The sequence below is a fragment of the Nansenia antarctica genome (assembly GCF_963989245.1).
Source record: "Nansenia antarctica genome assembly, chromosome: 10".
Taxonomy (NCBI): Eukaryota; Metazoa; Chordata; class Actinopteri; order Argentiniformes; family Microstomatidae; genus Nansenia; species Nansenia antarctica.
The window spans coordinates 34,254,776-34,278,524 of record NC_137680.1 but is presented as its reverse complement, the minus strand read 5'-3'; the positions used below and the strand labels follow the sequence as shown (position 1 = coordinate 34,278,524).

The 23,749-nt window shown below is 44.4% G+C and overlaps 1 protein-coding gene across 1 annotated transcript in view; it reads right to left on the bottom strand.

The window, feature by feature from the left end:
• The window catches only part of nradd (neurotrophin receptor associated death domain), a gene marked incomplete at both ends in the record, with an annotated part of 30,676 nt that overhangs the window by 3,377 nt on the left and 3,550 nt on the right, over window positions 1-23,749 (bottom strand). The window contains 3 exons of the mRNA XM_080541237.1: window positions 2,123-2,348; window positions 10,777-11,142; window positions 11,422-11,554. Coding sequence (XP_080397363.1) covers window positions 2,123-2,348; window positions 10,777-11,142; window positions 11,422-11,554 — 725 coding nt within the window. The remainder of the gene's footprint in view (window positions 1-2,122; window positions 2,349-10,776; window positions 11,143-11,421; window positions 11,555-23,749) is intronic.

The following is a 23,749-nucleotide window of genomic DNA, read 5'->3' as shown; positions in this document are numbered from 1 at the left end:
TTTACTACACACTCTTTACTACACACACTCTTTACTACACACTCTTTACTACACACACTCTTTACTACACACACTATACTACACACGCTTTACTACACACACTCTTTACTACACACTCTTTACTACACACACTCTTTACAACACACTCTTTACTACACACTCTTTACTACACACACTCTTTACTACACACACTCTTTACTACACACTCTTTACTACACACTCTTTACTACACACACTCTTTACTACACACTCTTTACTACACACACTCTTTACTACACACTCTCTTTACTACACACTCTCTTTACTACACACACTCTTTACTACACACACTCTTTACTACACACACTCTTTACTACACACTCTTTACTACACACACACTCTTTACTACACACGCTTTACTACACACACTCTTTACTACACACACTCTTTACTACACACACTCTTTACTACACACACTCTTTACTACACACTCTTTACTACACACACACTCTTTACTACACACACACTCTTTACTACACACACACTCTTTACTACACACACACTCTTTACTACACACCCTCTTTACTACACACACAGTTTTTACTAAACACACACTCTTTAAAACTAGACTGCAGCTGAGCGTGAATGAGTGAACTAGACTCAGCTGAGAGTGAATGAGTGAACTAGACTCAGCTGAGAGTGAATTAGACTCAGCTGAGAGTGAACTAGACTCAGGTGAGAGTGAATGAGTGAACTAGACTGCAGCTGAGCGTGAATGAGTGAACTAGACTCAGCTGAGAGTAGGGTTGGGTACCGAAAATCGGTACCGGTAGGTACCGGTTACTTTACATTCGGTATGTACCCGTACCGAATCGCAAAGGAGATTTCGGTACCTCATTTCGGTACTTTTGTGTCCGGTGTCATGCAACAGTCAACCACACGTGACTTGAGTCGTGACGTGACATCGCCTGTTAAATTTCCAATCAGTGCGTGTCGTGGTAGTGAGGTGAGCAGTTGTGTTGAGAACTTAAGAAGAGTGAGTTTATAGTAAGTGTAGTAATATAGTTAGTGATTGTATTATTGTATTATTATTATTATTATTATTATCATCATCATAATCATAATAATATTATCGAATTTCGCTAGCTAGCCTAGCTACGAGGTCACCGAGAATGCCGAAGGCCCTAATGAAGCAGCGTTCTAAAGTGTGGCTGCATTTCACCCGACTCGACGAAAACAACGCGAAGTGCTCAAAATGCTTAAAATCCTTCGCACTTTATCGCTATTATGGCGATGTGCTGTGCCTATGGTGTTCCTCAGTCCAGCGGCAGTCAAATGCCGGTAGATTCGTGTCTTGCTCTCTCAGCACCGCTTCCTGGTTGACGACTCCCGTTGACAGCGGGGGGAGAGAAAAGTTTTACCAGGGAATTCGCTCCGCGCTGTGTCGTTCAGTTTCAGGTAAAGTGACGTGAAAACAATATTTGTTTACTTTATGTTTATAAATCTGTGCCATTAGACAATTATGTCAAAACAAAAAAAAAGTCAAAATGACAATAAAAAAGTCAAGAGAGGTGTCGTATTTTGCCAGAGAAGGCAAATATGCTGATCTTTTTGCAAAATAATTGCTGAGGTGGGAGTTTTATTTGTTATTTGAGTGTATATTTAACTGTAATATTATATATATATATATATATATATATATATATATATATATATATGTATATTGTGCCTCAGTCAGCAGGAGTTTTATTTTCATTTATTTTAATTTGAGTGTATATTTAACTAATAATATTGTGCCTCAGCAATAAAAAAGTGAAAAGCTGTTTAATGTTGTCGACCGTGTTATTATTATATATATATATATATATGTCATTTTAAAAAATCAAAAGTACCGAATTAAGTACCGTTTTGGTACCGGTACCGTTTTTAAAGTATCGGTTAGGTACCGGTACCGGATAAAACCCAAACGATACCCAACCCTAGCTGAGAGTGAATTAGTGAACTAGACTCAGCTGAGAGTGAACTAGACTCAGCTGAGAGTGAACTAGACTCAGCTGAGAGTGAACTAGACTCAGCTGAGAGTGAACTAGACTCAGCTGAGAGTGAACTAGACTCAGCTGAGAGGCTGAGCCGTGTGACTCACCACTTGTAGGCGACGTAGAGCAGCAGCCCCAGCACCACGGCCGCCAGCACCGACACATAGGCCAGGATGTGGCTGCTGCCCCCCTCGTCCTGGGGGGTGAACCTGGGGGTCCCCGGGGCGGGGCTGGCCTCCTCCCCCCCCTCCTCATCCTCCTCCCCCAGACCCTGCCAGCGAGGCCGGGGGCCGTCCGCCTCGGCCGGGCGAGACAGGATGTGCAGCTTCTTATCTGGGGGGCAGAGGAGCAGGAAGTGACATCGTTAGTCTCTTCAGTCGACAGGAAGTCAATGATGTAGAAAACGTTTGGGTCTTTTCTTCACACGCCAGCATAAGACATCATGAGGCAACGCCACATGAATTAATTGCCCCAAAATAATCCAGCAAGTTGCCTGTGAGACTGATGCCCCCCCCCCCCATAGGGGTTTCCCCCCCCCTCCCTCTCCGTACAGCCTCAGCCTATTTTAGGATCAAACACGCCACAGGACTGTGCTGCCCTCCTCCGGGTCATGAGGGGGGGGGGGGGGGGTGCGGGGGTTGGGGGGGGGGTGACCCCGCGCTCCCTGCTTGTGTATAGACCAGCAGACTCCTGGAGAGAGAGGCCATTTGGAAGCCAGCCGGCATGGCAGTCAGGGCAGGGTCACCAGCCCCCCCCCAGCCTCCCCCAACCCCCCCCAGCCTCCCTGGCCCTGGGCTCAGGGGGTAGTTAGCCTTTAAGACATGTCAGCTCATACCAATTTGACTGCAGCACTTAAAAGTGTTTTTTTCTCTCCCTGTGCTCATGTTTCCAGGCCGGCAGTGCTGCTGGGTGTTGAGATGAGGGGTGGGTACAGGTGTTGGCCACATGGCCTGCCCCTCTCCTGCCTCCCTCGCTCCCCGCTCCGTCTATCTGCCTCTCTCTCTCTCCTCGCTCATGCCCGACATTAGATTAGACAGTTAGATTGTACTTGTGTTGGACAGTTAGATTGTACTTGTGTTTTTCAGTTAGATTGTACTTGTGTTGGGCAGTTAGATTGTACTTGTGTTGGACAGTTAGATTGTACTTCTTGCATAGAAATGTGTTTTGCCTCACATGTTCCAACAAAGTAAAAGATACATAAAATACAATGACACATTAACAACCACCAAGTCTCTCTTTCTCTCTCTCTCCCACCCAGTCTCTCTCTCTCTCTCTCTCTCTCTCTCTCTCTCTCTCTCTCTCTCTCTCTCTCTCTCTCTCTCTCTCTCTCTCTCTCTCTCTCTCTCTCTCTCTCTCTCAACTCGAATCCAATTCAATTCAAAGGACTTTAGTGGCATTGGAAACAACAGTTTACATTGCCAAAGCAAGTCAAATTACAAATAAACCCCAACAAATAACTGATAACAAATTTCACAGTAAACATTACACCCAAGAGTTTAAAAAGAATAGTAACTTAACGTAAATAAACATAAAACAAAGTAAGCGTTTTGGCATTTACAATGTTATATTATTGATGATGTATAGTGTTTTATATTGTGCAGATAGTTAAAGTGCTATAAGAAGAATAGATAAATAGATAAATAGTTAATAAGTGTTGTATTGACAGTTGTGTTTGTGTCTGGTTGTATTTGTGTTTATCCGGGTTTGATTTGTTTTCTAATTCGTTGTGTGCCTGGTGTGTGTGTGTGTGTGTGTGTGTGTGTGTGTGTGTGTGTGTGTGTGTGTGTGTGTGTCTATATGGTCATACATTGGGCTGGGTTTCCAGCTGGTTCTGTGGACAGTCTGCACATATCCTGTCTTCTCTTGGGAGGCAGGTCTGCCCATGGCGTTCTCCATAGCTAGGCTATGCTCACTGAGTCTATGTATATATTCAACATGTTTCTTAGTGTTGGTGTTCTGTGTGTACTCTCTGTTTAGAGCCAGATAGCATTCCAGTGGTTTGTTTTTTTGGTTGATTGTTTCCAATGGGTCAAGTAATTCTCTTTTTTTTGTTTTCTAATCATTTGGTTGGGTCTAATAGTGTTGCTGTTCTGGGGCTTTGTAGTGTCTGTTTTGGTGCTTTTCCACCAGGGTCCCAGGTTAGTGCAGTACGCATCAGTTCGAGGTCAGGTCGGGTCACTTTTGATCTGTTCTGGTTTTCCATTATACACAAACCGACCCGGACTAGTAGGAGGAGTAGACGATAGTAGGCGGAGTTACGCGTCACACGCAGCCTGGCAAAAAGCTTCTGGGTGTACACAGCAACAGCAGTGATTTTTTTGGAGAGAAAGAGAAAGAGAGAGAGAGAGAGAGGAAGCTATGTACACATAATAAATAAAGTCATGTTTTTTGAACCCTTAAAACCACTGCCTTCACTTGTCTGCTTTATGAACTGTAGTATCATCATCGGGAAACGCCGACAAGACGCGAATCTACCGGCATTTGACTCATGAGTGAACGGCGAAAATGGCAGACAAACACGGTGCCGTTTGCGGGTTAATAACTTCGGGTTACCGGGGGTTAGGATAACAATTCAAACGTGTCCGGAAAGAGGAGAAACCAGGGAATCCAAAAGTTTTTGAATGGAGTCGATCCTCCACTCCTATCACCGTGGACACAGCGCGGAGCGAATTCCCTGTTAAAACCGGCATTTGACTCATGAGCAGGGGAGGCTGGTTCATTAGGGGCAATTGGACAATGCCCCACCAAAGGGAGAAGAGAGAGATTTTTTTTCTATGACTTCTAGACAGTGTTGCTTCTGAATATCATAGTCCAATCAGCTAGTGTTCTGTGGAGTATATCATAGTCCAATCAGCTAGTGTTCTGTGGAGTATGTTCCAATCAGCTTCAAGTCCCGCCCCTTTCAGGGCAACTTTCAGTCTACTCGAAATTGCACTAGGCTGTTCTCGTAGACTTGCATGTAAAATCTATTTTGGTAACTTCAGGCCATTCGGTCATTTGTCTATGGGGTTTTGGGACATGCACAAAGAATCGTACGTGCTTACGTCATGTCATACGGCCGGCGTCACGTTCGTTCACCTGCTTCACCATGGCTAGTAATGTTCTGAACAACTCGGTTGAATCTTTAAAAGAAACACCGTTCAGCCGTCGTAGCAACCAGGAGAAATTAACAGTAAAGGAATTAGGACCACCCAGACCAAATTTAATTATAAAGCAAGTTTATAAGGCAGGGAAAATGGGAAAATCGTATAACCGAGGATTTACGAGGGGTTGGTATGAGAAGAAAACATGGCTAGCGGGATGTGAAGTAACAAATGCGTTGTTCTGCTTTCCACTACCGGACTTTGTAAACAAATTGAACAAATGGATTAGAAGGAGGCATCTTTTGTTCCCAACTTGATATTGCAACTGGACCTATTACCGAAGTCAAACTTGTGTAAGTAAGTGAATCATCTGTCCTTCAGTCATGATAGGAAAACCAAATCGATGCTGGGAGAAGGAATGGCAGACTGTATTCTGATTGTATCTTCTATGCTCTTTGTATGTTTCTATGCTCTTTGTATGTTTCTATGCTCTTTGTATGTGTCTTGGTGTAGGAGAAACGTAGGACCACGTTGGAAACAAGTGTTTCGGTACACGTTGACGTGTAGAAACTGTAGAGAGAAAATTGTAGAAATTGTAGAGAAAACTGGGGGGGGTAGAGGTGATGAAGAGGTCTGTACAGGGGGGGGTAGAGGTGATGAAGAGGTCTGTACAGGGGGGTAGAGGTGATGAAGAGGTCTGTACAGGGGGGGTAGAGGTGATGAAGAGGTCTGTACAGGGGGGTAGAGGTGATGAAGAGGTCTGTACAGGGGGGGTAGAGGGGATGAAGAGGTCTGTACAGAGGGGTAGAGGGGATGAAGAGGTCTGTACAGGGGGGTAGAGGGGACGAAGAGGTCTGTACAGGGGGGTAGAGGGTATGAAGAGGTCTGTACAGGGGGGTAGAGGGGATGAAGAGGTCTGTACAGGGGGGTAGAGGGGATGGAGAGGTCTGTAGAGGAGGGTAGAGGGGATGGAGAGGTCTGTAGAGGAGGGTAGAGGGGATGGAGAGGTCTGTACAGGGGGGGTAGAGGGGATGAAGAGGTCTGTACAGGGGGGTAGAGGGGATGAAGAGGTCTGTAGAGGAGGGTAGAGGGGATGAAGAGGTCTGTAGAGGAGGGTAGAGGGGATGAAGAGGTCTGTACAGGGGGTAGAGGGGATGGAGAGGTCTGTACAGGGGGTAGAGGGGATGGAGAGGTCTGTACAGGGGGGTAGAGGGGATGGAGAGGTCTGTACAGGGGGTAGAGGGGATGGAGAGGTCTGTACAGGGGGTAGAGGGGATGAAGAGGTCTGTACAGGGGGGTAGAGGGGATGGAGAGGTCTGTAGAGGTGGGTAGAGGGGATGGAGAGGTCTGTAGAGGTGGGTAGAGGGGATGAAGAGGTCTGTAGAGGTGGGTAGAGGGGATGAAGAGGTCTGTACAGGGGGGTAGAGGGGATGAAGAGGTCTGTACAGGGGGGTAGAGGGGATGGCAAGGTCTGTACAGGGGGGTAGAGCTATTCTCATGCTAAAATTGACTGTAAATCCAGATTTTAAAGTTGATATTCTTCCCCCATAACCTGTGCCCCACCCAAACATTTTAGCACCAGCCGCCACTGCTCATGAGTGAACGGCGAAAATGGCTTGACAGCACAGCAGCAGCGGTCGGGTGAACTCCCGGTTCATCGAGTTTACGGTTAAAAGCATAACTTCTCGGGGTGTCAGCGCGGTGGTTAAGGGCTCAAAATGGCCGTAGACAGATGGTGAAGTTAGCAAAGGAGTATTGTGTTTGTAACACCTCCACAGCCGGTGTTATTCACGGACAAAGCCGGTGCATAATAGCGATTTTTGTGTTGTGCTTGTTGTAAATAAAAGTTATATGATTCATTGAAATGACATTAAACTAAGATAATACGATGGTCAGCATAATTTTCCGAATCTTTATTAATAAGCTATTACAGAAACTGTAGTGACATTTTCCTAGAGTGAATGTTGTATTTCAAGATGGCGGTTAGTGAAGAAATAATATGGGATGGGACATGGGATGACGATTTTCCATTGACCAATCAACGGTGTGCAGCGTCACACGTAGCCTGGCAAAGAGACCCGGATATGACATTTTAGACCCTGCTCCGATGTGGAGCTAAAGAAGCGAGCTGACCTGGGACTGAAGCGACCTGGAACGACGAATGGAAAAGGGGAACGAAGCGGGCTGACCTGGGTCAGCACCAGGTCTGCACCGTAGTGGAAAAGCGGCTTTTGTGAACTAAGCCCCAGACCCAGCTGGTTGAGGGTACCCTCCCCTACGGCCATCTCTCTGTAGCTGATGTTATGGAAGGTTCGGGAAGGTGATGTTATGGAAGGTTCCATTTAAGCGGAATTTAACAGATCTTTTCTGGATTTTTATAATGAATAGATTATCATCCTAATTCTGATCTGCGTGCATTATTTGGGGTTTCGCATTGTACATGGAGGATGGTTTTACAGAATTCTGCATGCAGAGTCTGTTGATGACACTGTAGAAGATGTTTTCCCGAGGTTGCTGTTGACGCATAACCCGCGGTAGTTATTAGGGTCGAATTTGTCTCTGCTTTTGTGGATTGGGGTAATCAGTACTGGGTTCAAAATATTGGGGAAAACGCCAGAGTTGAGAATGATGTGAAAGAGGTTAAGTATAGGCAATTGGAATTTGCGGTCTGTATATTTGATTATTTCATTTAGGATGTCATCAACACCACAGGCACTTTCTGATGGTTGGAGACTTTGTCATTTTGTCTTGTAGTTCGTTCTTTTACACCAAGTCAATTTTGCAAATATACTTCAGAATATACTTCACAATATACTTCACAAGAATTCAGATTCTGTTTCAGCGGCTTGTTCGTCGCTTCTCCGCCCGAAATCTAGAAATACTTATAGATTATCTAGATATCTAGATATACTTATAGATTATCTAGATATCTAGATATACTTATAGATTGTCTAGATATCTAGATATACTTATATATTATCTAGATATACTTATAGATTATCTAGATATCTAGATATACTTATAGATATATCTAGATATCTAGATATACTTAGAGATATATAGAGATATATAGATATACTTAGAGATATATAGATATACTTAAAGACAGGGCCGCTTTAAGGGGGGGCTAGCTGGGGCGGTGGCACAGGGCCTCGCGCTTTGGAGGGCCTCGCGTGAGGCAGGGTAAAAAAAAATAATATTATTATTTTTGCCTTTAATACATTTCTAAATGTTCACACATGTGATAATCATAGTCAATCATACATCTAAAATCTAGCATACCTGTAGGACAGGGAGATTCTTAGCAACAGAAAAAAGTAATTTCCCCCTATGACACCTTACGAGAAACGTGAAAAGAATTTTTGGGCGCGCGTTGACACTTGTTGTGCATAGTGACTGCTTAGTGCAACGGACAAAATGCAGAGGGAACGAGACCGAGGAAGAAAATGTTAATCGGGTGCTGAAAAAAGAAATACAAATAAAAGAAAGGAAGGCTTCAGGGCCTCGCTTAGAGATTCGTTCGAAACATTTCTAAAAACAAGTGAGGCTCCCGTTAGCACCGAAGAAGCTAACGTTACTGCTAGCACTAGCAATGCTAGTAGTAGCACGGCACAGCCCCCCCTGAGAGGCAAAGATGATGTCTCTGAGGTGGAGGAGGACAACTGCTACACCGGCAGCAGTGGGGCTGCCCAGCCCCAGGTGATGATGGTCAGGAGTGGCGAAGTAGAGGATACGGAGACGGAAGATGGAGCTACTCAGAGCAGCAGCAGGGCTGAGAGTGATGGAACGCAAGACGAGCCTACGGTGTTAGATATGTCATGTATGATGATCCTGGTAAATTGGCCGGTACATATGGACTCTACAGTTACAGAAGTGATCATTAGAAGAGGTCCCCCAAAGATGAAACCTGGATTTAGTTATCCTAAAAATAATGAGAACAGGAACTTTAGTGAAACTTTATTTCTCCGAAAACTACCAAATGGGGAAAAAATAGAAAGAAAGTGGCTTGTATACTCTCAAAAACGGGACATGTCTTTTTGCTTTTGCTGTAAGCTTTTCAACATAAAGGATAGGCCTACATGGTGGTGAGTAACATCTCTATTCATGTCAATAATGGCTTGTGCGTATTTAATGTTGGGTATGATGACTGCTTTATCCTAAATCCTAATCCTTTACGAGTATAAAAGGTTTGAAATGAAACAAACATGGTTGTAAACTATCTAAATAAGTAGATATGCTATTGTCTATCAGCACAGCATGTGAGCGCATTTCTTGCAATATATCGGTGCGTGCGTGTCGCGCGGTTATAACAGTAGCCTACATCATTATAAAAGGCCTCGCAAATCTGACTTCGCACAGGGCCTCGCATATCTCCCAAGCGGCCCTGCTTAAAGATATATAGAGATATACTGGCAGTATACAGAGTAGATTGTCCTACAAAGACACTTAGATTTAGATTTAAGGCCAATGCACACGGCGTGCAATTTTTGTTGCCGGACAACATTCGATTTTGAAGTTTGAATGGAAGTCTATGAGAAAATCTCATCCCAATGCACACGGCCCCGATTTTAATCGCACTGCGAAAATTCGATTCCATTCGTTTTGAATGGGACAAAGCACACAGCGTGCGAGTTTTGTCGCACTGTCAAATTTTGCAAATTTTGTAAAAGTTTGTGGTGCGACGGATTATTGCATCACAATGGGACAATTGGGAAAACTTCAACTGGTCTATCTAAATTAATTGAGTCACTCATAACGGGGAGAAAGACTGGAGCATACATTTTTGACTTTCTGGCTGTGTGTTTTGTGCGCTCCCTCTCCTGACATTTTACCAATACCCCGAAATCAGGGGACCCACATATTTTATCACAATATGTCCAGTTGTATCTTGTAGAAATTGTGGAAGCAAGGCAAGCAATATTGGTAGAGCCTATTGTAATCAGCCTGCCTGGTCCGACTACGTAACAATAAAGTAACAATTGAGAATGGAATGTTTTGTGTGCATTGGGATGAGATTTTTTATGATTTTCTCATAGACTTCAATGGTGTGAGTTGAAAATGGAATTTTGCGGTGCGACAAAAATTGCATCGCATGCCGTGTGCATTGCAATCGAATGTTGTCCGGCAACAAAAATTGCACGCCAAAAATTTAGTAATTTAAAAATGTATTAGACCCCTATACTTTCTTTTATTTATTTATTTTTGTTTCTTTTTATTTTACTACTCGATCTTTTCAGTTTGTAAAGCGTCTTTGAGTGTCTAGAAAAGCGCTATATAAGTCTAATGTATTATTATTATTATTACTTTAAATATCTGATTCTAAAGTCTGCGATATTGGATATTGCCGTTTCCCCTCTCTGGTACTCTCTGGCACTCTCTGGTACTCTCTGGTACTCTCTGGCACTCTCTGGTACTCTCTGGTACTCTCTGGCACTCTCTGGTACTCTCTGGTACTCTCTGGTACTCTCTGGCACTCTCTGGTACTCTCTGGCACTCTCTGGTACTCTCTGGTACTCTCTGGCACTCTCTGGTACTCTCTGGCACTCTCTGGTACTCTCTGGCACTCTCTGGCACTCTCTGGTACTCTCTGGTACTCTCTGGCACTCTCTGGTACTCTCTGGCACTCTCTGGTACTCTCTGGCACTCTCTGGCACTCTCTGGTACTCTGTGGTACTCACCCATGCAGAGGGCGTCAGAGTTGGGCTGGCAGGCCCTGATCTCCACCTCGCTGTCGGCGCACTGTGTGCAGGCCTGGCAGGGCCTGGTGGCGCTGCGCTCCTCTGAGAAGGTCCGCGGGCCGCAGGCCTGGCACTGGGTGTTCCCCTGAGGGCCGCACGGCCGCGTCACACCCTCGCCACGCCCGCAGACGGAGCAGGCAGCACACAGGGCCCCCGGGCCCCCCTCCTCACGCCACAGGTAGGACCCCTCCCCGCAGTCACACTGGCTGTCCTGGGAGGGGGAGCAGGGGGCCAGGCTGGGGTGGTCCGCCGGGCAGCTGGCACACGGGAGGCATGGGGAGAGACCCTCGGACGGAGAGAACGTTCCTGGGGAAACAAAAAAACACAGGACAACGTGAGTGACAGGTTCTATTTATCATCTATTTATCATCTATTTATCAAATCATATTGTGATTTTGTATCTTGTTGCAATGCCAATGTTGAAGAACCTAAGCCAAACATTTGTACTCTAGTGTACTTGTACATTCTGATTCTGATCAATATCTCCATGACCAAGAATACATTTCTATCCTTATGAGAAGTCTTAGATAGGAAAAGGACATCTTCTAGGTTATGTGTGTATATGTATGACCTGAAACGACTCACCTTCTGAGCAGGGCCGGCACTTAGTGTCCTCTTTCCCACACCCTACCTCCACCTCATAGCCTGCAGGACAGAGGCTGCAGCACTGCCCCGCCTGGGTGGACTGGCCGCTGGCACAGCCGTCTCCCAGGGCAACCTAGAGAAGAACCAAGACAGTTGACATCTTCACACTTCACACTACATTTCAAGCAGAAGAGCTCCTATTTTAGAGACTCTACACCGGCTTCCTGTTAAGTTCAGAATAGATTTCAAGATCCTTCTGCTTGTTTATAAAGCTCTCACTGGCATAGCACCAGGATATTTGAAAGACTTTTTGCTAGCATATCAGCCCAATATCAGCCATATCAGCCATATCAGCCCTCTCAGGTCTTCTGACGCTGGTTTTCTCTGTATACCCCATTTGTGGAATGCACTGCCAGTTTACATTAGGGATGCAACCTCAGCAAATATGTTCAAGTCAAGACTAAAAACCCATCTTTTTAATATTGCCTTTAAATGACTAAATAATTAAATGATGATTATATAATGGTTAAAAAAAAAGTGAAAAGTGCTATACAAATAAAGGATATTATTATTATTATTATTATTATTATTATTATTATTATTATTATTATTATTATTATTATTATTTGGGAGCGTGCTGTTGGTTCTCCATGGTGAGAGGTTGTAGGGTGAGGGGTGTGGGGCTGTCTGGAGCGTAGGTGGGCCAGGGACATTCCTGGACCTCCTTTCTAAGTGGATGAGTTCTTCCCCTTAAGATGACTATCTGTCAATGAATTGGGCTTATGTGGAGAAAAAAACAAGGAAGAAAAGAATGACAGTTCAGTTCATCAGAGAGACAAAACATTCTTTCACTATATTAGTGTGTGATTACCAACAGTAAGTAGCGGCCATGTGGCAGATGTGTGTTTGAAGAACCGGCACTCTCTTAACATCAAGCATCAACTCTCTGGTATCAGTTAAGACCAGACCCAAAGTTCCTTTGAAACCTCAATTATGAGACCTCAAAAGTTCCACATGTGGGAAGGAAATCATTTAAACACCCCTCTTCGTCGCCATCCGAAAAGAAGAAAAAAAAACGGTGAGTGTATTGAAAATGGCCTTTTTTTTAATCATCGAATCTGCCTCAGTTTTCACTTCTTCAGAGTGCATGAGCCCTTATCTAGCCTGCGTTAATGGAGAGCCCAGTGTGTGAGCTAGACATGAGGGATATATCAGACATTCCTAGGGGCTTATCCACCAGAGTGGTGCCTAACAGGAGCGGCTGGCTTCAATCAGGTGGCTTCAGACCGATGGAGAGAATAAGACATAAAGGGGCGAAGGAAAACACTTACAGGAGAGGAGGAAGGAAGGAGGGAGCCCCCCACCGCAGCCCCCCCCCCCCCCCACACATTGGCACATTCCACATGGGTGTGAATGACACAGTGGTGTGTGTGAGTGCGTGTGTGTGTGTGTGTGTGTGTGTGTGTGTGTGTGTGTGTGTGTGCGCGTGTGTGTGCGCGTGTGAGGCCTCAGAGACACAGGGGAGGGTTGAAGGCAGAGGCGGTTGGAGCCCCAGGGGAGGGTGTCAGTTGGCCAGGGCCTGCCCAGCATGGGAGTGTGTGTTTGGGGGAGTGAGAGAGAGCCTTTGATGTCCCCCCCACCACAGCCCCTGCAGGTATGGATCCCTGCATCTATGGAGGTCAGGCAGCAGTACTGCTCTCCTCTCTCCTCTCTCCCTCTCCCTCCCCCCACCCACCCACCCACCTACAGGCCCTTCAACAGCGGCATCTAAAACATGCACACGTTTAGGGGAGATCGGCCCACTCACTAGTCACTACCCCCCCGGGGGCTGACGAGAGCAAACAGATGTCTAACAACTAACCTCCGACAACGGCGAAAAGAACAGCTAAACAAGCCCTCCTCTGGTGTCTCTCTCTCTCTCTCTCTCTCTCTCTCTCTCTCTCTCTCTCTCTCTCTCTCTCTCTCTCTCTCTCTCTCTCTCTCTCTCTCTCTCTCTCTCTCTCTCTCTCTCTCTCTCTCTCTCTCTCTCTCTCTCTCTCTCTCTCTCTCTCTCTCTCTCTCTCTCTCTCTCTCTCTCTCTCTCTCTCTCTCTCTCTCAGATGTCTGCCAAGGAGCAACGTGTGTCAACATGTAGAGCCCTTAACGAAAGCCCACCACATACACACACACACACAAACACACACACACACACACACACACACACACAACCACACACAACCACACACAGACTCGATGCCATCTCTCCAGTCACAAAACATGACAAACATTCCCTCCGTGTTGATACTAGACAGGAAGCAGCTTTGAAAGTGGCAGACTAGCTCATTCCAAAAACAACAGCTAGCCACTTATTGCACCACCTTCTGAGGAGCCCGACCATATGAACCCCATCCCATTTAGATCTGAGGTATCTCTGTGGTGATGGGGTACGTTACAACAGGCCTTGTGATTTGAGCAGGCTGTGCACATGCAGCAGAGAAGAGCCTAGCTATGCTCACCAAGGCCAAACTCCTCCATATGACAGATGTGGCAGCAGAGAAGCCTAGCTATGCTAACCAAGGCTAAACTCCTCCATTATAACACGCAGCAGAGAAGTGTCTAGCTATGCTAACCAAGGCTAAACTCCTCCATTATAACATGCAGCAGAGAAGTGCCTAGCTATGCTAACCAAGGCTAAACTCCTCCATAATATAACAGACGGAGCTCCTCAGCTAACACAAGCTAACCTCTCAGGTCTCTATCAAGGCTGTGATAAATATTTGGTGACAGCAACTTAGTGTTTGGTAGTGTCTCCTACAGCTGGTGCTAGAGGCACACAGACAGACAGACTAACGAGAGAAAGTCCAGGGCTCCAACTCTGCTCCACACAGGCAGTGGCATTGGTATTTCCTTTACTGGTGCCCAAATATAGAATTAAACGATTCACTCCATGCGCCACTGCAAGGGAAAAGAGAGGCAATAGTGCAAACACACTTACTAGGAGCTTAATGACCAAAGTCATTAGGAATGGCCCTGAAAGAGCTCCATTTTGTGGATGGTACTTTATATACATTCCAGTATTTCAGTCGTAACATTGCAAATGGCGCTGATTTGCATATGATGTCAAAGTTACCTAGGTGCTGTTTTTTTGGGTGTGAATGAGTAGTACATACATGACTAGTATGAGATTTAGATGACAAACATTTTTTTTGACGTTATACGTTTATACACCATACTGGTCCAGCAGGGCTGCCAAGTCTCACGCAATCACCGTGAGACTCACGCATTTCAACCAGTTCTCACACTCTCACGCCGCATCTCTATTTCTCACGGCGAGAAATAACACTTTTATTTTTGAAATTCCTTGAAAGAAAGCTACCGGACATGAGTTTCGTGGCATCTTTCTGCACGCGCGTTAACTTGAGTCTGCAATCGAAGCGGCAGGCGAGCGCTGACGGAAGAACCTGTGTTCACGCGAGCTGCAAGAACGGGCAAGCAGGGTTGCCAGATTGGGCTACTTTTGGTCACACTGGACGGGTGGATTCGGCAGCTTTTAGACCGGTTGGGCTGGACATTGTCAATTCCATCTGGCAACCGTGGTAGAAAAATATGTGCATACATTATCGTATCTGGTAGCCTACTGGACTGGGTTGCACCAATATGGCGTAAGTCATTACTAAATGCAGGCATTTAGTAGTTACTAAACCCCTAGTTGTTACTAGTTAGTTTCAAACTAGTTGTTTACTAATTTCGGTTGCACCACGCCAATCTTTTGCCAATCTTAGCTAGTAAATACTCAGTTTTGGTAACTGTTTTTTGTTTCTCTACTGTAACATAACCAGGTACATTAATAATAATTATTATTATTAATAATTACAATTTACAATACAAATACAACAATTGGCCCAGTGAGCAATAGACGTCTTTTCAACCTCGCGTCTACAATATAAACCAATATAGACCAGCTATATTACGGCTATATTTTCTACTTATCTTAAATGCATGAAAACCGTTATTAAACCCCTCTAAACTGTCAGAATACGTCCCAGACGTCATGTAGTATGAGATTCCATGTAGTCTAGCATAGTTATTCATGCGGAAGTGGTGGTTTAAATTGCGTCTATACGTCGCTGTCCTTTAACCCAGATAAATGCGGTCTGTGTCTAAACCTGTTTTAGTCTAGCAGCACTTTGAGTTTAAATTAATACCCTAAACGCCTGTAGATTGTCAAAATATGTACCAGACCGTCATTTAGTCTGAGATTCCATGTAGTCTAGCATAGTTATTCATGCGGAAGTGGTGGTTTAAATTGCGTCTATACGTCGCTGTCCTTTAACCCAGATAAATGCGGTCTGTGTCTAAACATATTTTCTACTTATCTCAAATGCATTAAAACCGTTATTAAACCCATTCTATTGTCCTTACGCTCTACTCTATGACTATGAGGCTGGGAAGACAAATCGGCAACACACTACATGAACTGAATTGAGATTATATAGAAAAATAGTCATAGTACCAGGTGTTGATGACTGCAGGAGAGTCTATCATTGTAGAGTCATCAGTGGCTTTTCAAACAAAGATCAAAGCACATGAACAACTTTAAACAGGAACAAGTAGCACAGAATGAGAGGAAAGACCAGTTATATTTAAAAAATACAAACGCATTGCTTACAGGCATATTCTTCTTTTTCCTTTTCTTTTAATTCAAAGAGGTCCATAGAAACTGATCGTTAAAAGGAAATATCGTTAAAATGTGCTTTCTTAAATACAAAAAACGTCACATAATAATCGCATTACATTTTGCTACATGTAACCGGTTGGTTATTATTTCCAGTTTGCGGTTAATGTAATTTTGGTTAACAAATGCTTTCTTTCACTACGATTGGAGACGGGTTACCACGTGACCATGGGACGTATTGAATTTCCCGGTTGGAACAGTGAAAAGTAGTATTTTTGGGATGTTTTGTACATTGGCACTACATTATTATTGTTAAAACACTATTCCACTAATACCATTATTATTATATAGTGGAATGCCTATAGAAACTATTGTTGTGGTTAAACCGTGACCTACATTGACGTGCCAGAGAATGACTACTCTCCCTCGAAACCATCGCGGGTATCGCTTCTCGGCCTTTTGGCTAAGATCAAGTGTATCTGTTCTTATCAGTTTAATATCTGATACGTCCCCTACCCGGGGACGTTATATTAAATAGATTTTTGGAGCAGGGAGATGGAATAGGGGCTTGCTCCGTCCACACCACGCATCGACCTGGTATTGCAGTACCTCCAGGAACATAATATTTCAACGGCATTTCAAGGTCTAAATATACGCCAAATTGGAAATTGAAACAACGTCTATGTTTAGACGTTGAAATGTTGTTGAAACATAGACAGGGAAACAACGTCTATGTTTCAACGGCATTTCAACGTCTAAACATAGACGTTGTTTCAATTTCCAATTTGGCGTATATTTAGCCTCGATTTCGCCTAGACGTCTACAGGCCATTTAGACGTTGTTTAGACGTCTAATCAACGTAAAATTGCTCACTGGGGGGGGTCCCTCCCCCCAAAAAATTCACCCACGAGGCCCTCATTCTGACCCAGGAAAAACCCTGGTATGTACTGTATAACATGATCGCCATCTATGAGCAATGCACTGTATATAAGATGATGACCACGGGTCTTTCTGCTGATGACCAAGGGGCTGAGTCCTGTTGATGGGGCCAATTTTTCTTTTAGAGTCTGTAGGCTACTGTATTTGTTTATTAAGATTTCATAAATATGATATATTGTCTGAATTTTTTTCTTGTTTTATAAAATGTTATTATTTATTATTTTCATTTCTTGTGCTGGTTTATTATGAACAACATGTAAAATTGCAGGAAACTAGCACAAATAATTGGGTGGGAGAGAGGGGCCGCCGCTGCCAAAACGTGCACAGTTTTGGGTCGCTCCACCGCCAAAAAATCTCACTCCAAACTTTTGGTGAAACTTGGCAGCCCTGATACTGGTTGTGATATGAAACAAAATGAAAATGATGATTATGGTAGCTCAGGACTTTGTCATCAAGACAGCACAGGCCACTCTCCTTATGTCAAGCACAAAGAGAACACCCAGATGTGATGTGTCTGGCTCAGGGCCCTGCAGAGAGGCTTGAAGTGCTGCTGTGGCTGTAGCACTGAGGTGAGGACTTGCAGTGTAAAGGGATTCCCTAGTGAGAGGAGGGGACCACCGTGCAGCACTGCTGCTTTCAAAAGGGCTTTCTGAACTCTACGGCTGTCAAAGTCACTCAGTCATCACACACACACACACACACACACACACGCACACGCAAACCCTGGCTTGATGCTGCCTGGAGCCGCCCCTAGGCCTTTTTGAAGTGAGATCCCATGTGATATGATGTATGTGATATGATGTATGTGATATGATGTATGTGATATGATGTATGTGATATGATGTATGTGATATGATGTATGTGATATGATATATGTGATATGATGTATGTGATATGATGTATGTGATATGATGTATGTGATATGATGTATGTGATATGATGTATGTGATATGATGTATGTGATATGATATATGTGATATGATGTATGTGATATGATGTATGTGATATGATGTATGTGATATGATATATGTGATATGATATATGTGATATGATGTATGTGATATGATGTATGTGATATGATGTATGGTATCATGTGATATGATGTATGGCCGCTGGTTGCAAGCGGCCTGGAGTTTCCAGGTAAATCTAGCCTGAGTGATGAGCACATGAAAGGAGGCAAGGGGGGGGGCAGGGGGCTCTTCTCTCCTCGCTCTGACACTGACCTCTGGCCCTCACACCCGGGCCACAGCAGCAGCAGCAGTGGGGCGTCACTACGGGCACCTCCAGCAGGGAGGGAGGGGGACAGCCTAGGAACAGGGACTGGCAGGAAGGGCGGAACTAGCGCTGCTTGCCTGCCTGCCTGCCTGCCTGTCTGCTCTGCACTTTCCATCTGCACTGATTACTGTCATTAGCAGAGGCACATCATCTCCACTTCAAAAGTGAAAGGTTTGTAATCTTTTTGTCGGTCGTTTTTTTGGTCATTCTTTTTTTCCCCATGTCAAGGCACTTATTTTCATGTCAGGGTTTCATCCTAGTCTTTTCCCTGATCTGATCTCCTCCTTTCATCTCCTTGCATTCAGTAAAACTAGACACAACGAGCCATGTTGTCTTGTACAGAATAGCCTACAAGGCCTGTTAATAGAATAGCCTACAAGGCCTGTTAATAGAATAGCCTACAAGGCCTGTTAAGAATACAGAATAGCCTACAAGGCCTGTTAAGTGTTAAGGCCATTTCAAGTTCTAGGTTAATACAACTGCTGATAGCGTCTCCATCAGAGAGGCCGGTCTGAGAACGCAGTGGTTGGAGGTTCCAGAGTAAGCCAATCTCCTACCTCCGACATCAATCTGCCGCTAAATGGAAATGTAAACGACTTACAAACTGGGCTCCCCTTTTCTCTCCGCAGACCAAGAGAAAATGACAGTAATCGCTTTGCTCCGGATATCCAGACCCCAGCAGTATTTAAACTGTTGCCGCATTTTCACCAGGAATTGCCGTAAGGAATGACTCTGACTCTGGCACTATCTATGAATTGCCATACAGTTAAGTCATGTAACTGTACACCGTGGACAAAACGACCTCCAACATTAGTGCAGGGCGGTGTGTTTCTATGCCACATATAATTAGATTAATGAGTACACATCATATTGAAACCCATAACTTTTGATAGGCTATAGCTCCTATATACATTCTTTTTTGGTACAGTATTAAAATATGATATGGACACTTTGGTTTGATACTAACCCTTATTTTGATAGGCCTAGTATGAACAGAGAACGTCTTTCTAGGGTCACATGCATCTAGAGTGTGAATCATCAGATAAGAGAGATTGATCTCCGGGCTTTGATCCTGCAGAGAGGGACTGGCTTTGAGGAACATGACAGGACAAGCGTCTACTGGCCCGCGGGTCTCTGTGTTAAGGAGAGATGATGTCAAACTGTTGTCTGCAACTGTGGAGAGGATTCTTCTGACACTTTGATATGTACAGATTAAATCTTCGCTTCACTTCAATTGCCTGCATAGACGTTTTAATTACTGATATAATATCACACTTATTTTATTATGTTTGACTTCAAATACCGTAACCCCTCTGGTTTGGTTAATCATTCACAAGAAACATAAACCCCACAGAGAAGTAGGTGAGAACATGTGTCCCATGCCTCCACACGGACACGGAGGCTTCAGGTCAATAAATAAGAGGAATAACGGAGATACAATCTTGTATTCTACTACATGTGATCCTCTCCGTTTAGCACGGATAGAAGTGCAACATCTGGATCCTAGACTCAGGACATTGCATGTCATGTAAAAAAAATAAAAAAAATATATATATATTGCCTGATTTAATTTACATTTTAACTTAAACATGACAAACATATGTGTGGTTTTGCAGCACATCTGTCTGAATAGATGACTTACCTTTGCAAGAAGAAACAGTATGCAGAGCCAATACGCAGCCATGTCTCAGGTCTTTAGAAGGAGAACCGCACAGTAAATCCCCTGGAACACTCCGGCCAGCTGGGGAACAGATCCACGATGCTCCACAGGTCAACACAGGCTCTGTAGCGCACCTCCGGACGCAAACACTATTCCTAAAGTCACGCTCGTAAAGCAACAAAAACCCAACAAGTATAAAGCATGTTGGACTGCCTTAAACCAGCCGACCCATGAGGACAGTCACACAGCACTCCGAGGGTCACAGCTCCGATAACGGGTCAGCCGTTTGATTAGTCCGACTGGCTTCTTCTTTTCGCATTAAGCAACTGTCATTAAAGATTACGATTATACGGAGAAACACTGTAAAAAAACAACAACTCTTCTTTCAACAAAAACTACTTTTTTCGGTGGAGTTTCTTTGTTACATTCCCTATGAGTGAGTCATTTCAATCTTTGTTGGCATGTTCCTCTTTCAGCGTGAGACAGATGCGCAGGTTTTGGCCCCTAGTTATCCAAGTGTCTGTTTCCTTTCCCTCTCCTTCCCTCTCCTCCCCTCTCCGCCTCCCTGCGCTGCCCCCCTGCTCCTCCCCACCGCTGCCCCCTGCTCCTCCCTTCTGCCCCGTCTCCCCACCGCTGCCCCCCCTGCTCCTTCTGGGATTGGCTGGGGCACGATGGCAATAAACTCTTTGAAGTGATATTCAAATTGCAGCAACTTGATACACTAAATAAAGGTTGACTCACCGGAAAATGGGTGCAAAGCTCGCAAAAGCTCTGACTATCTGCTCACGATTCGGCCTGTAGAATACTGGCCTGTGGCCTTGGTACTGTCTAACGTCTGTCATTTGTCTTGAACGATTGATGGGGGGTGATAAATGTTTTCATCCCACTGTAGGCTAATCCGTTTATTAATAATAATAAAAAGAAACACTAACATGCTTTTTAGTGTTGCGGTTGTAAGAACCTAATTGAATATTCGGTATCTAGGCCACTAGTGTAAGGCAAACAACTTTCTCATTTGAATTAGAATCAGCCCCTGCATAATCATACATATATAATAAATAATGTCTAGAAAGAAGAAGCTTAAAAGAGTTCATGTTAGATCTTACATATTCAAAGGCTCTATCAGACAAACGTGTGATGAATGACACACCTTGTAAACAGTGGAGAATGCACCACATGGGGTCTAGTGACTTCACAGGAGAGCAAATGGAGACATCTCTCAGACACAATAGCAGTGAGACTTCAAAGACTTGACTGAGGGAGACAGCCAGGACAGTCACAAACAAGAAGACTTCACATCTAAGATCTACCTCCAGACCCAACCCTGCTGCACCCTGGGTCTGGACATGGTTACAGTTCTGGTGACAGAGGAGGTTTGCTCTAGATACAGTCCCCACCATGAAGAGATCAATTGTCAGCATATCTGGGCTATTATCAGATTCATATTAGCTCCAGTATGCATTACTTACACTTTGACATGCCAGATTACAGATTCACTTCATCATTCAAATGTCTTTCTTCCTCCCCATCATCAGCATCACTTTAAAACAGGTGCAAACCATGTGTGTGTCTCTGTATATCCTTATACAGCCCTACATATCTTACATGATTAATAAAAGAGATTAATAATAATAATAATAACTTTTTATTTGTATAGCACTTTTCCTGCAAAGGTTGCAGCTCAAAGTGCTCCAATCATTATATAATCATAATTTAATTATTTAGTCATCATTTGACTAGGTTAACCTCTTCTGAAGGTTAAAGGCAATATTAAAAAGATGGGTTTTTAGTCTTGACTTGAACATATGTGCTGAGGTTGCATCCCTAATGTAAACTGGCAGTGCATTCTACAATTTGGGTGCATAAAATGAGAATGATATGATATATATAAATATATGATGCTGGTACAGTATATGCAAGCACAACCACTGCACACAGTACTACAACAGTACTACAACAGTACTACAACAGTACTACAACAGTACTACAACAGTTCTACAACAGTACTACAACAGTACTACAACAGTACTACAACAGTACTACAACAGTACTACAACAGTACTACAACAGTACTACAACAGTTCTACAACAGTACTACAACAGTACTACAACAGTACTACAACAGTACTACAACAGTTCTACAACAGTACTACAACAGTACTACAACAGTACTACAACAGTACTACAACAGTTCTACAACAGTACTACAACAGTACTACAACAGTACTACAACAGTACTACAACAGTACTACAACAGTACTACAACAGTACTACAACAGTTCTACAACAGTACTACAACAGTACTACAACAGTACTACAACAGTACTACAACAGTTCTACAACAGTACTACAACAGTACTACAACAGTACTACAACAGTACTACAACAGTTCTACAACAGTACTACAACAGTTCTGGGAAAAGCATCCTGCTGACAACAAATATAGTGGTAGTCACTAAAACTCGGGTCTTTCAAACCACAATGTCCAGTGGCTGGGTGTGCTGTGTGGTCATACAGTATGCGGGCGAGAAATAGCAGTACAGTGTAAGATAGCAATAAAAAGCCTGTTCTCTCTCCTACAGCCAAGAATAAACAGCCAAGAAGGGCCGGGGGAAGGGCTGGGGTCAGTGTGGGAGGACTGTTTGAGGGTTGTTTGGTTCTTGGCAGGAACAAATTAGACAACACCAAGATTGGGGGAGCTCACGATAGTCTCTCTCTCCCCCAGCGCCCCTCCGCTCCCCTCAGGACTCCAGAGGTCAGAGCAGGAGATACCTGCTAGAACCGAGAGCAAGGTGTCAGCCCCTCCTCCCATTGTCAAACAGGGCCACATCAGAGGCAGAATAGGAGCCATAATTCCCTCCTCCCCTACCTCCCAAACTCCCTCATCCTCTTTCTCTGCTTGTATTGACTTATCGCCAGCCCCCCACCCCCCACCCCCTTCCTCTATGACCCACTGGATTGTCCCCCTGGAGGTGTTTATGGGTAGGCTGACAGGATGCACGGCCCACAGTAAGATCAAAGGCTTCTCTTTACGTAAATGTGGCGTCGCTGTGACCTTTTCAACTCTAATAGGGTTAACACATACAGCAACCAGGACCTAGGATATCGTAAACAAGGCCACATCTCACAGACGATCGAGTCCCTTATCGAACAAAGAAAGTCACGCATTGAACTCGTGTCACGCATTTGGTGTTCTACAAAGAGACTGATGAAATCCAAAAGGACGAACGGAATGAATTTACGCTAACATTAGTCAGGGTTGTGGAAATGGTTTACAATGACAGACAAGCCGTTTGATTAAAAAAAGCGTTTGTATTTCGACATGGTTGAAGGACAACAAACACCAACGACCTCCAACGACCTCCCCAGGCTTCAGCTCTGACCTCCCCAGGCTTCAGCTCTGACCTCCCCAGGCTTCAGCTCTGACCTCCCCAGGCTTCAGCTCTGACCTCCCCAGGCTTCAGCTCTGACCTCCCCAGGCTTCAGCTCTGACCTCCCCAGGCTTCAGCTCTGACCTCCCCAGGCTTCAGCTCTGACCTCCCCAGGCTTCAGCTCTGACCTCCCCAGGCTTCAGCTCTGACCTCCCCAGGCTTCAGCTCTGACCTCCCCAGGCTTCAGTTGGATTGTGCAGGGTGCAAATGAGGACACATCTTTACCAAAGCTCTCTAGATACAGTATGTATACAGCAGTAGTGTCCTGGGGGGGGGAGTGTGTGGGTGTGCCAAGGGGAGTGCCAAGGGGAGAAAAAGGATAAACTTACACTGAAAAAGAAGTGAGCATTACTGCATAGTTCAGTGTCA